Consider the following 14,764-nt stretch of genomic DNA (forward strand, 5'->3'; position numbering starts at 1 on the left):
TCTAATAGACGCTTCACCTTTATCCCATACATCTGATGAGTCTGACATTAGCTTGGCATCTGATCACTTGTTTGGTAACAGCAAAGCGCCCAGTTTGGCAACCACAGGACACATGCTGGTAAAAAGAGGAACCATTAACTGCTTTAGCAACGAGTTCATTCTGCAAACATCCTGCGGACAGCAGCAGGATGTCCGGACACAACCTGTTATAGGGACACTAACCTTTCTTGCTCTCTTGACATTTTCACCCCTTCTCTCATCTTTAATTGTGCAGCTTCAATTCAATGGTTACACAAAATCCCCTTAAATTCACTGCAATGTTAAAATAACCATTTCATATTTAAACACTTAATCGTAGAGTCTTTTATATTGCTTATGCCGGGCCAGTGTTGTTTGTTAGCGGCTAGTTAGTTGTCTAAAATGTTTTGTTTAAATATGCAAATTGGATGGTGCATATCTTAAAATGTCCCAAGTTGGAAGTCTGACCATTGAATTAAGCCAAGTGCAAAACATTTTTATTGCATTTTCGTTCACATATGAGAGTCAAAGGTTTTTACAGAGGGAATGTTTATTTTCATTTCTAAGTAAAATATGATTTTATTTTTATATAAAATGAATTTAGCTGTAAGTCAACATAAATTAGATTCATTCCAAGGCACACAGTTTGAGAACCACTGGTCTATGTAGCCTGCACTGATATTATTGTGAAACATGGACTCAGTATAGAAACAATGTGGGATGACCTTACTTTGCCTTCAACACATTATAACACATTTTCATTTCACGCTGAAATAACTTGAAAATGGTGTCAGGTTAATATCTATAAACGCTTGGCCTGGACTGAGCCTCCATTGTGTCAGTATCCTAAGAATGCCTCTTCGATAAATCATATTTATTTATAAAGCCCCTAGTTTTTATCCATCCATCCATCATCTATACACCGCTTAATCCTCACTGGGGACACCTGGACAGGTCACCAGTCTGTCACAGGGCTACACTTAGAGACAGACAACCAAGCACATTCACATTCACACCTACGGACAATTTAGAATCACCAGTTAACCTCAACATGTTATTTGGACTGTGTGGGAGGAAGCTGGAGAACCCGGAGAGAACCCACGCTGCACGGGGAGAACATGCAAACTCCACGCAGAAGGATCCCGGGTGTCCTCACTGGGATGTGAACTGGCGACCTTTTTGCTGCGAGGCAAAAGTGATAACCACGGATCCACCTTGCAGCTCCACTAGTTTTTATGAACTGTATATTTATTTATTTATATTTTGTTGTGTGTGCATCCCCTTTGTCTATTACCGTTCTCCTATTCTACAGAGTTCAATAAAACTAAATGGTTAAGGAGGACAGAAGAATTACAATTTTTAAAAATGGCATAAAAATTCTAGGACCGGGCACTCACTTTGGGTTTGAAAAGTGGAAAAAGTACTTCAGTGAGTTAGAGACACTGAACACTGACGCCTGGTGGCTTGTGCCTTCTACAGACTGTGGACAGTCATCACAAGTGTGCAACTCCGGGCACCTGCATCACTGTCCCTCTCTGGCCTCTAGAGGTTTCAGACAGCAAATACAACACAGGAAATACTAAACCAAGGCTGTTAAAAATGCATTTGTGTCTGTTTCTAAGTAGGTCTGTACAAAAGGACACTTAGGGACAGAATGGCCGGACACACAGGGAATTTGAACTGTCCTGTGGCCAAACAGTGCACGGAAGCACAACATGAGAGTGAGAGTGTCAGGTATTGAAGGTATTAGCTTTAATAAAATCAAACGCCTCAGACAAAGATATATAGCTTTGACCTTTGACCTTTCCAATGGGGGTCATTCCATCTCAAAGCATCAATTTTTAAAAACTATTTCTGCTCAACCATCTCTGATTTGCTTGAATTTTTTATGGCATGAAATATAGATGTTTCTAAATAAATAAATACATTTGTTGAAATTTTACCTTGACATACCAAACACTTTCCCTTGTAATGTGTACTTTTCATGTCACTTTCATTTTTTTTTAAAAATACCTTAACTCACCCATAATCAGAGACTGTTTGATCAACTTGTAAAATATTTCAGATTTTAAATCGATGGTCTAATAACAAAATACAGCGAAAATCCCAGGCTTTTATGTTTGAAAGTTACTGAGACATTATCGTTCAAACATGGCCTCAAAGTTCGATGTGCTGAGAAAATGTGCAGAAAGTGGGTCGCGGATAATTTTAAATCAATTCTGAAGCTTTACAGAAACCATTTTGAATATCCATAGCTTAAAATAATAATAAAAAAAATCCAAACAAATCAAAAATGTTCAAGCAGAAATCCCCTAACGATTCAAAGTGAAATAACCCAGCTTATTTTATCTATAAATTAAAAACAAACATGTTCCTCCTTCCACCGACAGGCGGCAGTGTTATTCTCCCGTGTCGCTTTTGCTCTCTGTTGTCGCTCCTTTAATGACGTCGTATCCGCGCGACTCAAACGTACCTGGTACATCAGCGGCCTGTTTTCAGAGCATCGCTGTAATTTTTCTCTCCGGTGGAGGATTTCTCTCTGCAGTCCATCACCATCATGAAACTAGTCAGGTGAGCGGCAGCGGGAAGTCACCGTTTACCGACTGTGTGAATATTTAGATGATAAAATGGAGGCGCTGCAGCTGGATGGATGTAGATTTAATAAAGCGGAGCGGCGGGAGGCGGGAAGCGCTGCTCGGATGAATGGAGGCTGTCCGGTGTTACAATGAGCCACCGGGCTCCGCTCCCTGATTTAACCTCCAATAGTCACACATTTGTACTGTGGTTTAAGTTAATGTGCATCTGAGTTAGTTGCAGTTATTTGTGTTTTTAGAAACAAGCTTTAATTCACGTATTTAAGCTACATGGACGTTAGTTTAGCCTCAGGCCCCGTGTCTGTTTAGCTAACCTTTTTATTTAATCTTAACATTGAGCAACACCTGCACCCAGAAAGCTACTTGTGCATTTAATATTCTTTTAGCTCTCAAAGTGAGAGGGTTTGCAGTGTTTAGCTCGCTTCCTCCTCGTCCCTTTGTTTTGGTGCTGAAAGCTACAGAGCTAGCAGCTAGCATCAGTGCTGTACTATTAGCAATTATCTTCATGTGTCTTGTTTTACCTGCTCTGGTCTCTACATTTGTTGTTTTGTCTGCTTAAATCGTTTTAAAAGACCCCATTTATTTGATATAATGTAGTTTGCACTTGTCAAAAAGATATTACTACCCCTACATTGTGACTAAATTGCTAATAATGCATCAAAATGACTGCAGTTCATTCCTTAGGGTTGTATTTTAACAATTGTAGGCCCTGAGATAACTGGAAATGGGATCATTTCTTTATTTTTATAATTTGAATCCACCTGCATACTGTGGTAACTACAGTTTAAACATGAGAACTGATAATAAAGTATTACCTGCAATTATCCTTAATAGCCTGATTGTGCTCTGCAAACTTTGGGAGCTAATTTCTGACTAATTTCTTTGTCGAGTTTTCAGTGAGACATATATAAAGCTGAGCCCAGAAGTTGGTGTACTCACGCTATAATCTTGTTTTAATGATGCTTTCAGGTTTTTGATGAAGCTCAGCCATGAGACGGTTACCATTGAACTGAAGAATGGCACCCAGGTCCATGGCACCATCACAGGTAAGAGCTGGCTGGGCCGAGTTCAGACTCTATGACTTGAGGTTTCATTTCATTGCAAATACAGTGTTAAATAAAAGCTGTGTGGTCAGTTTATTTGGCTCACCCAGCTCCAGAGAATGTATATTTAATACAATAGCTGTGCACTGAATCCAACCTTGATGAGGCTCATATTTCCAGTATTAATTTAGGATAATAACCACTTTCTAAGGCTGCAGCTTGTCCTATGTTTGTATTGTCCTGTTCTCTATCATGTAATGCTTCTTTCAAGCCAGATGATTTTTCTACGCCGTCACTCACAATGAAGCACCTGCTCAATAGGAAAAAACGCTGAATTACTTCTTCCTTCTCCTCTTACAATTTTCACTCAACAAAGCTGTGTCAAGGCCCACATTTGGGAAGGAATAAGATTGTCCTACTCACTGATCACTGCTAGTTATGGCTGCAACTAACTGTTATTAATCCGTCGATTGTTTTCTCAATTGAGCGATTAGTTGTTTGGTTTGTAACGTGCTAGAAAACAGTGAAAAATGTTGATCAGTATTTCAAGATGATGTCTTCAAATGAGCTGCTTTGTCCACAAACCAGAGATACCCAGTTTACACCATAGTCGAGTAAAGAAAGAAGGAATATTGTTAAAATGTAAGAAGTTGGCATTCTTGTTCAAACTATCACATTTAATTTATAGTTGACAATGAACCATTTAAGCACTACTTAATGTGTTTTATTACTGCTGACCTAACAGTTTATATGTTTGGATATACATAGTTTACATTTTCTGTTCTTGGACAGCTGGATGAGAACAAAACGGTAATTAGTCTGTAAGTCATTGTGGCTACTTTGCAAAGACGAGTCGTGTGCTGAGTAGATATTTAAATGATTGTGTATTTATTATACAGTCGTCACACAGTTTGTCAAATTGTTGTGCTCTTGTTCAGAGTTCCTGCTCTCTGGTCTGATGCAGTTACTTCCCTCCTGGTTTTGTTCAGTCAGCTGCAGGGTGGCTAACTGGTGGTGACTGTTGATTTTAAGGTTTTTCATCCCTCTTTCTGTTTTTTGTAGGTGTTGATGTGAGCATGAACACCCACTTGAAGGCGGTGAAAATGACCCTGAAGAACAGGGAGCCCACTCAGCTGGAGTCTCTCAGCATCCGTGGCAACAACATCCGCTACTTTATCCTGCCGGACAGCCTCCCACTGGACACCCTCCTGGTCGACATCGAGCCAAAGATCAAGTCCAAGAAGAGAGAAGCAGGTGAGAAATATTTTTTAAAAAATGAGCATCATCCAGTATATGCTTTATTCTTGTGTTGTTGCCCCACTTGGGCTGATTTATCAGTGGGAGGATTCAGGCCCCTGTTTCAACTTGTGATTGCCATATTCCATTAGAGTGCTCTGCTTGGTATTACCCACAGACTTAGTCCACAAATAATGGTCTGTTTGCTCAAATTGTGTCAGTGAAGCTTTCCTTTCAATAAAACAGACACTCAGTTCAATGCCTTCAGCGTAAATACCGTTCAAGAAACCTTGAACCTGAAACTTATTCCCTGAGGTCATTGAGGATGTAGACCACATGTCTGAAACATGTACTTCATCCATTTAACCTCTCAGCTTCCTGATTTCTCTCAAAATATTTGTTTTTAAAGACTGTTGTGGTGTCAGAGTTAGAAATGATCGAGGTGTTTGAGGCAAGTTGGAAATATGTGATCAGGGTGGTTTGTCTGGCGTTTTGTCAGCAAGAATACACAACTACCACCAAGCTGAATTTTATTAACCTTTGTGGCGAGCTGGAGTTTGGACACGAGACCAATCTGTTAAATGTTGGTAGAAACTGTGAGATACAGCATTGTCCTTGGTGGAGGATGGGATCTACGGGTGTTCCTCTAGGTTTTCTATTGTTCATGTCTAAATAGGGCAGTTTAGATCGTTTTTTATATTTATTTTTTATCACATGCTGCAGGATGAGAAGTGGTAGAGGCTGTTGTCGTCCTACTGTGTCACTGTAGTGCAGTCAACACATAAAGGCACGACAATGAAGAAGCTTTTCTTCTTTTCTTTTTTTTTTTTTCATTAAACATTATCGTAGTAATGTCATGGGCAACACATGGTTCAGCATTTTCTTCACAAGGATGTGACTTTATTTAATGATTACTGTGCTAATTAGTTTGGGTTTAGTTGTTATAACACTGAGAGGTCAAGTGGAGAAGCAACAAATACCCCAAAATGATTCATAAGGGCATGATGCCAAACTAGTTGATGTATAATTGCTGATGGATGACTCTGCCAGTCATTAGTCTCTTCTTCATGTTGTTCTGTAATTCATTTATTCCTCTCACCTTAGTAGAATAGTCGTAGCATAAATTGTACTTCAACAGCACAGAATAAATGCATCTTCCTGCCATAATATCTTTCATTAATTCAGTCTTGCACATTGAGCTGAAGGTGATGTGCACTGCTCTTCTTTTATGAAGATTTATTCGGGTTGTCATTAAAAGCAGCAAGCTAGAAACATTCTGCCTCTCTAGGAGGAAGACAAATGTTGATTTTAGTGCAGAATGGTTATGTATGTGATTAATTTTTCGTCTTAAGACTGTTTTTTATGTGTCAAATTGGATCTGTGGCACTTTAATTCAGTTCAGGACTAAATGTTTAATCTTCCTCACCGCTTTTCTTTACTACTTGATCTGCCGACGAATGTTTGACCATTGTTCTTGTCTCATTCAGTTGCTGGACGGGGACGAGGCAGAGGACGAGGGCGTGGCAGAGGAAGGGGACGAGGACGAGGTGGCCCAAGGAGATGATCACACAGTTGTACAGCTGTTTCTCACCACCTCACTGTTTGTACAGGATTTTTTTTTTTCTTTTGCTCAGAGGAAACGATTTGTGAATTTCTGCGTGCTTTTCGTTTTTTTTCTTATTTTGTACATTAAAATGCTCCTTATCAAGAGGATAAACTTGACTCTGTGCATTCTTGCAGCATTGATGACTTGGTTTCAGTTTCCTTTTATTTTCTTAGATTGTTTTACGAGGTGTGTCGGAAAAGTTTTAGGACTGGTGTCACAAAAGATATATTTCAAATCCAAACTAAGCTTTCCCCTTCGAAGTAATCCCCCCTGGAGTCTAACACACTTTCCCAGCCTTCTCTGCCACTGCCACGATTTTTCTGGGATCCTCCGCAGCTCTATTGTCACAGCCATCTTGATGTTGTCCACGTCTTTAAAACGGGTCCCCTTGATGACCCCCTTGAGCTTGGGGAAGAGAAAAAAAAATCCATGGAGCCAGGTGGGGTGAGTAGGGAGGTTGCTCCAGCACGGCGATGTTCTTCTCATACAGGAACTGTGGGATGCTCAGGGCGTTGTGAGCAGGCGCGTTGTCATGGTGAAGCAGCCACCACTTGTCCTGACACAACTCTCGCCTCTTCTTGTGCACTGGAGGAAGCAAACGCTGCAGGATCTCTTTGTAGACGTGCTGGTTGATTGTTGGAAGGGGAAAACTTGTAGTTTGTACTTCGGGTCTTTTGTGACACCAGTCCTGGAACTTTTCTGACACAGCTCGTATTACAAGGTTGAATTAAGTGTCTTTGCATGGAATTGTCTTCTAAACACCGACAGCCAATTATTGGCTTCAAATAGTGTCAAACGGAGTTAAGTTTAAAAAGTCAGTTTCCTTCCACAAATTTTTTTTTTTTCTCAACAAATATGTCATGAAGCCCTTTGGTACATTTGTTGACAGTCATTTAGGAAATTGCGATATTCATGGGACTTAAAGGTTTACACAAGGCGTTGGTGTTTGCTCTTCAATCCAGGACTGATCAGTTTTGAACATTTTGAGCTTGTTTAAAGAAGAACCTGTGATTTCTCTACAGCCCTGCAGTCATGCTGTATTTGTGGCTGAGGAGTTCTACCAACAAGTTGATGTTGCATCAGTACTTTTTGCACAAGTTTCCCAACATTAGTCCATGTGTGGTCTACAGACTGTATATCAACATTCATTCTTTAATATTTACTGCATTATTATTTGTTCAACACTGAATTACTATTGTGTTTTCTTTATATGCAGTCTTGATGGGGCCCACAACAAATAAATTACACTATCTGATATTTGTTTTGGTTCTGCACCCATTCTCATGAATGCTGGCAAAATGTCCGTGCATTTATCTCTCACTCTGTGTTACCCTTTTGTTATGAACTAGTATTGCTTTGGTTTACTGGGTCTCCTCCTACTGAAGTCAATCAACACTACTTCATGAATGTATGTTTATTAATCTCAAACATAATCATGATGAAAAGCAAGTTTCTATCATATTTTTCAGTCACAAAGTGCTTTACTTGGTGCGTTAACATGTTTTTAAAGAAGAAAAAAATGTGTAACAGCATGCAAGTTAAAATATTCAACAGAATAAAAGTACAAACACCTTTACATATACATATACAGAATGCATACAAGTCGCACAATAATTAAAAGCAGTGAAATAAAAAAACAGTCTTTAGGTTAGTTTTAAAATGGCTACAGTTGGGGTAGGTTATACAGGGGGCTGCATCCAGCAGTGGGCAGCAGAATGACAAAAAGCTATTTCACCATGTTTAGTTTGAACTCTGAGCATGACCAGATTATTACTGCTGCAGATCAAAGAATAGAAATGAAGTCTATGGATCTGAGAATATTATGAAGCAGTGAACATTCAACATCATGTATTTTAGGTTTAGATCACTGAGAGGCTTCTAGAGAATAACTTGAGCTTTTAATTTTTACTGGAAGTCAGTGTGAAGACCTAAGATTTGCATAATTTTACTTTTTGATTTTTATTATTTCTTTATTATTATTATAAATAATAATAATGTTTACTATATATGTAATAGTATTATTTGTAATTATTTTATATTCACTTATAAGCATTATTTCTCTATATATTACAGTATTTTGAAATAATTTTAGTCCAAAAAAAGAAAAAAAGATATTGACTGTATGTGCTTCTTTCCTATTTCTGTCCACTCAGACTGTTTTCTGGCGGAGTGATATAGCTTAGCATTTGAACCGGAACTACTTAAAAACGACGCTAACCCGCCTAATAAATAACAATAATAAAACAGAGCCGTAGATTTTGTGTGTTTCCACAGTCTGTGTGTACGGTAATTATTCTAAGCAGGGTGTTAAATTAATATTATTACCATTTAATTACACGCCGTGTGTGTGTTTATCATGCTAACAACCCTGTAGCCAATAGCCGCTTCCAGCCGTCACTCACGAACCGCTGGTGCATCGACTAACCGGTCCGCCTCTGCACGGCGCCGGGTGGAAGTCAGCCTCCGGTCCCGGTAGATGGTTTAGGTGCTCCGAATACCAAGAGGAAGATGTCCGCTGCTGCTGCCACCGGTCGCTTCATGTATTTCGCATTTGGAAGCAACTTGTTGAGGGAGAGACTGCAGCTGGCGAACCCGTCAGCGGTGTTCCGCACCACGGGTCGACTGAAGGTTCGTACAGAAAACAGCAGCAGTCACAACGCGTTCAGGCCGGGTGGAAATTACCACAAACACAAGTGCTTTAACTACATTTGGGTTCTGTGTCAGATAACATCACCGATATTCCGCATTGGGGTGTCTGTATTCAATCGGTGTGACACACTTGTAATTGTTAACATTATTTTGTTTGTTTGTTTTACCTGTTTTGTTTTACTTCTCCTTTCATTTTTCCCATAACATGAGCGGTTACAGTTTGATTTGTGTTGCTTCGTTCACGACGCCACGTGAACGCAGCATCGCCCCAGGCTGTGTGTGGTGTAGCAGACAGTGTTGGACCGGACTGACTGAGGGAAAACATTTAGCATGGGGTAGATTTGATTTGATCATTGAGGAACAATGGCAAACACTTAATTTCCTGCATTGTGATGTTTTTTTATGCATCAATTTGTACCTCACTGCATCCATTTGTTGTGGAAATGTGAAGGAAACAATGTGCAGGTAGCAACCAGGTGACAACTCAAAATATCATGGAATTATGATGGCACTATGTATTGTTGACAAATAGTTAATCTCCTTTGGATTAACCTTTCTCATGTAACATGATCCCTGCTGAGTCAACACACACATATACTCTTCTGTGTTGTTAAATGGTGCATATGGCACCTTTTCACATCAGTGGTAGATTAATTGATTTTAATTTAGTTATAAACCCATCTAGTTGTTCATAATCAAAACTTTCTGCACTGTCACAAAATATGTGACACACCTGTGTTTGATACGCTGAAGAAAAAAGACCCGCCCTGTTGAAGGCTTTGTTGTTAATGTGGTGGCCATGGATCACACTGTTTCTGACTGACTTGACATATGCTTGATTAACTTACCTTAAATAGTGCAGGTAATTTAGCCAACTGCTGTTCTAAATAGGTGTGCAACGCCTCTCCCTCTGGGTAAAGTAATCATCAGACCAGAGTGCTGCAACCAGCCTGTGTGTTTAAAAGCCATTTTTCTCCACAATATGCTGTTTAGGACTCAAACAATAATTTTTAAGTTGCTTGAGTGAGATGTAATGAAATGGTGCTTTTGATGCTGTCAAAAAATCCAGCTTTTAACTGTTTTCTAAACTTCACTCTTTATGGTGTGAAAATCGGCAGCTGTATTCAAAATTGCCTTCAGGCTGCCTTTCACAGAGTAAGAAACGCCTAAAATGCAGGTCTTTAGACAGTCAAAATTGCCAGTTTTTACTGTGCTCCAGTAAGATGTAATACAATTCTGATTTTTATGCTGTCAAAAGGTGGAAACAAATTAAGTTGCAATTAAAACATCGCTTTTCACGCACTCACAATCATCTAAGATGTGGTTTTTTATCCACTTTTTCTTTTGTATGACAATGAGCCCTTCCTTTTGGTGTACACAGTCAATAGGTTTAGAGTTTGTGTGACCAGTCAGTGAAGAGCGAAGCCAGACCAAAGTGCCTGCCAGTACTAAACTGTAGATGATTTGTTGTCTTTGTACGGTAGTACAAGGTTCAGAGAATTAAATATTAATTGAAACTGTGCTTTTTTTTCTTCTTATTTTTTTTTTTAAAGCACATTTGAGAAGTGATAATTTATGGGTAGTATGGGTATGTAGTAGTTGTAGTAACCCTGCCTCTCACATCTCTCATGTTCCAGTGGCAACACGCAGCTTGTAATTATCTGAGTATTTCCAATTTGTTCATTTATACTCCAATAATGACCAAATATATGAATATCTTATTACTCATTACTCTTAATGGAGGCATATAAATGGACTGGACATTTTGATGCATGACTACATGTAGTTTGATGGGCAGCCTGGAAGAACAAATACATTTAATATATATATATATATACATATAATACAGCTGTCTATGTGTGTCTGCTGCTAAGCTAATAAGATTTTTCTGTATTCAATTCCATCCCTCCTTTTTTCCATAAGTGGCTCCAGAGCGCCAGAGTTATTATTACTTTAGGACATGGAGAACATATAGAGAACAGTGACTTGGCCACCTTGCTGTACCACCTCCACAGATGAAGCAGCTGCAACAACAGGGTCTGGGTTTATGGCAGTGCAGCCGTGCTGTTTTGACCAACAGGCTCACTGGGGACTCTGCTGAAACCACAAACAGCACCGCTCATTACATCACAGTCAAATAAAAGACATTTTGTTCGACATACACAATGCCTCATCACTGTTCAGTGTTTTGTCCCGTAGCCCCGACAGCCAACACCACCTCCTGTCTGTGTGTGTTTCTGTATGTGCAGGACTACATGCTGAACTTTGGCCTGTGGGAGAAACATGTGGACAATGCGTGGCACGGTGGAGTGGCCACCATTGAGTTCTGTCCAGGTGCAGAGGTGTGGGGAGTGATCTGGACACTGAGCAACGAAAACCTCACGAGCCTGGACAAGTGAGAGACACACACCAACGAAAAACACACTCTGCCGTTCAGAGGTTATTGTCTCTTGTTTTAACACAGTGCGTTTTTTTTTCTTTTCTTTCTGTGTCCTTAGCCAGGAAGGAGTGAGCCTGGGAATGTACTCTCCTCTGGAAGTCTCAGTGGAGACTGATGAAGGACTGATGCTCTGCAGGACGTATCAGATGAACAACTTCCACGCCTGTCCTCCCTCTCCTCAGTACAAACAGGTGTGAGCTTGACAACACACCCCGGTCCTAAGATAGTACACTCCACTTAAATGTCCCATATTGTGTTTCTGCCTGTTTCCGCCCATTTCAGGAAGAACACGCTGTCTGCCGCTATGATTGACAGTTTGATCTGGATGACTGTTAGTTAGGCGTCACATAGCAGCTGAGTGTAATGACAGAAGAAGTGAAAGTATAGTCATCTTAGGGAGACCAGATAGGAGAGCATTACAGTAATCCATTTGGCATGTAATACAAGCATGTACTAGTTTCTCTCTCTTTACTTGACTAATTGCAATCTGGTAATGTTTTTCAAATTATAAAATGCCATCTTAGTTTTTTTTAATGTGGGGCTCAAAACTGAGGGCAGCTGTCCTGGTTGAGCTGTAGAAAGTTCTCTGCTAACCATGACTTAATATCTAAAACACAGTTAAAAAGGGCATTGATTGGTCAACAGATGACACGCTGATGTACAGCTATGTGTCATCAGTGTAACTGCCGACGCCGTGCCTCCTCATGACATTTCCAAGTAGTAACACGTCCAAAATAAAAAGTGTAGGACCTAAAATAGAACCCTGAGGAACACCATAAATAATTTTGTAGCTTTTGAATTAGCAGTCATCCGTGCTTACTACAAATTCTCGGTGAGATTGGATTTGAACCAGTTAAAAACAGAACCAGAGGAGCAAATGAAACGGGAAAGCCGGCCAAAAAAAAAGAGTGGTCTACAGTGTCAAAGGCAGCAATTATTTAAAGCTTTTATTGTACACCTATAAATTTACAACAACCACAAAACACAATCAAAATGGACTTTCACCATTTGGGACCTTCAAGCTGTAAAACCGTCTGCATTGACTAACACATTAAAAATTAATTGTTAACTAAACCAGTGTTTTTGTTACTTAAGTGGAATATCAATATTTGTGTTTCCTATCAGGTGGTGTGTCTGGGTGCAGAGCAGAACGGACTCCCGGATGAGTACCTGAAGAGGCTGGAGGCCATTGAAACCAATGCCTACAGTGGCCCCTCGATCCTCGATCAAATCAAATCAGTCATGAAGTAGACATTACGGTTTCATTGTAGGCTCTTGAACTTGAAGTTGACAAAAAACATTTTAGTTGTTCTAAGAATGGCACAAAACAGAGAACAGCTAATGAGCAGGACATGCGGTGAGATTGTTTTTGTCCGGTTATGAAGAAGTGTGACCAAAAAATAACCTCAAAGTTCACTTTTGTGCAGATTTTGGAGCCTTCAACTGCATCTCCATCTTCTTCACCCCAGTGATCATGTTACAGTGGCACACAGATGTTTCTGTTACTGTGAATAACTGAGCAAGTTAAAGATGAGCTGATTTCCAAATTGCCAGTCACAGATGACACATTTCTGTTGTATTTAAAGCAACTTTTATTTCCCTCTTTCATAGTCTCAAATGGACAAAAAAAAAGGAAAAGAGCCTGAAACATGCACGCATCCTGCATAGTCAGTACTCAGCAGCAGCTTCTGTGGGAGTGTCACAGCTTGTAAACACTTCGTAGAGTCTGTCACTGCTTGTTTGGCAGATTTTTGCTCATTCTTCCTGCAAGAATGGATGAAAATATGCCAAACAAGCACTTCTCCTTCTAGTTCTGTGAGGTTCTTGGGCCGTCTTCCATGCATCTTGCATCTTTTGAGCTACATCCACAGATTTCCCATGATGCTTGATTTAAGGTCGGGGGACTGTGAGGGCCTTGGCAAAATCTTCAGCTTGCACCTCTTGAGGTAGTCCATTGTGATTTCTGAGGTGTGTTTGGATTCTTGCCCTCATCATGTCTTGTTTGCTGCCAGAGTTTGCTGCTGTTTAACTGAATTCATTCTTCCCTCTACCAGCGAAATAATCTGGCTGCAACAGAGACCGAACACACAATCGATGCACCCACATGCTGAACAGTTGGACATGTGTTCTGTTCAAACGATGCTTCGTGTTTTTGTTCCAAAATGCATTCGGCCTGTTTTGATGCTCATGTGCAAACTTCTAATGAGGACAGAGGAAAGGTTTTCCATGAAGGTCATACTTGTGCAGGTGTCACTGTAGTATCGTCTGCTAAATCTTCCTGGAGGTCTTGTGCAGTCAAACGCAGGTTTTGATTTGCCTTTCCAGTAATCTTACGAGCAGTTTTCTCTGAAAGTTTTCTCAGTATTTCAGACCTCAACTGATCCAGTTAGCCGTCGCTCTTAATTACATTCTAAACTGAGGACACAGCTACCTGGAAGCTGCTTCTTGTTGCCTTCTCCTGCTTCAATTATTTAAATTTTCAGAGTGCGAGGCAGCGGCTTAGAGACTGCTGCTTGTTGGGATAAGGTTTGGTGTGTTTACAAAGCTTTGAAATGCTTATTGTGAGCAAACCCTAACAAGCTAATTAAGGGTGACACCATCGTACAAGTTATCTAAGAGCCTGAATCTCTTTGGGTGCACTAACATTTGCTTGGTGCTCGTTTCTTTTGTTTTACTTTAGAATTGTACAAGAGGAAAAAAAATAAAACACTAAATGTGCCGAAAGTGTTGAAAACAATGTTTCCTCATCATGGCTTTTGGAGATCAGTTCGTTTTCTACTCACTTAACATTTCACAGTAACAGAAATTTCGACTCAAACATTTGCGTGCCACTGTAATAATAACGATAGTATAATAATGAGAATATGTAATGATGAAGATGATGATGGTGAACAGAAATGGGAAAACCTAGTAAGTGGACTGTTTTGTTTTTTTTTTGCAAACTAACTTGAAGGCTGACAGTCAGTTCTGAAGCAGAGCTGGCACCACTGTGTGGCCACGACACAATAATGCATGCATTTAATGATGAGACGTTTGGCTGGGCCCAACACCTTGTCTTAATTATTATTGCATAATTAAACTGTTGACAAATGTATCTAATTTACAGATGTGCCAGGCGGGGGAAAAAAAAAAAAGCTCATTATTTCTCAGGGTAATATTAAACGCTGATGACACACTC

At 39.9% G+C, this 14,764-nt stretch overlaps 2 protein-coding genes across 2 annotated transcripts; both read left to right on the forward strand.

Annotated features, from left to right (window-relative positions):
* Nucleotides 1-2,467: 2,467 nt before the first annotated feature.
* snrpd1 (small nuclear ribonucleoprotein D1 polypeptide) lies at nt 2,468-6,608 on the forward strand. The gene is made up of 4 exons (XM_008306701.1): nt 2,468-2,589; nt 3,582-3,658; nt 4,718-4,909; nt 6,379-6,608. Exons 1-4 carry the CDS (start codon nt 2,576-2,578, stop codon nt 6,453-6,455), a joined length of 360 nt encoding a protein of 119 aa, XP_008304923.1. The 5' UTR covers nt 2,468-2,575; the 3' UTR covers nt 6,456-6,608.
* A 2,319-nt stretch (nt 6,609-8,927) lies between these two features.
* Nucleotides 8,928-14,764, forward strand: ggcta (gamma-glutamylcyclotransferase a). Its single transcript, XM_008306709.1, has 4 exons — nt 8,928-9,125; nt 11,396-11,541; nt 11,645-11,777; nt 12,712-14,764. Exons 1-4 carry the CDS (start codon nt 9,006-9,008, stop codon nt 12,835-12,837), a joined length of 525 nt encoding a protein of 174 aa, XP_008304931.1. The 5' UTR covers nt 8,928-9,005; the 3' UTR covers nt 12,838-14,764.

This window comes from Stegastes partitus, unplaced genomic scaffold, assembly GCF_000690725.1.
Source record: "Stegastes partitus isolate 25-593 unplaced genomic scaffold, Stegastes_partitus-1.0.2 Scaffold46, whole genome shotgun sequence".
NCBI classification, from domain to species: domain Eukaryota; kingdom Metazoa; phylum Chordata; class Actinopteri; family Pomacentridae; genus Stegastes; species Stegastes partitus.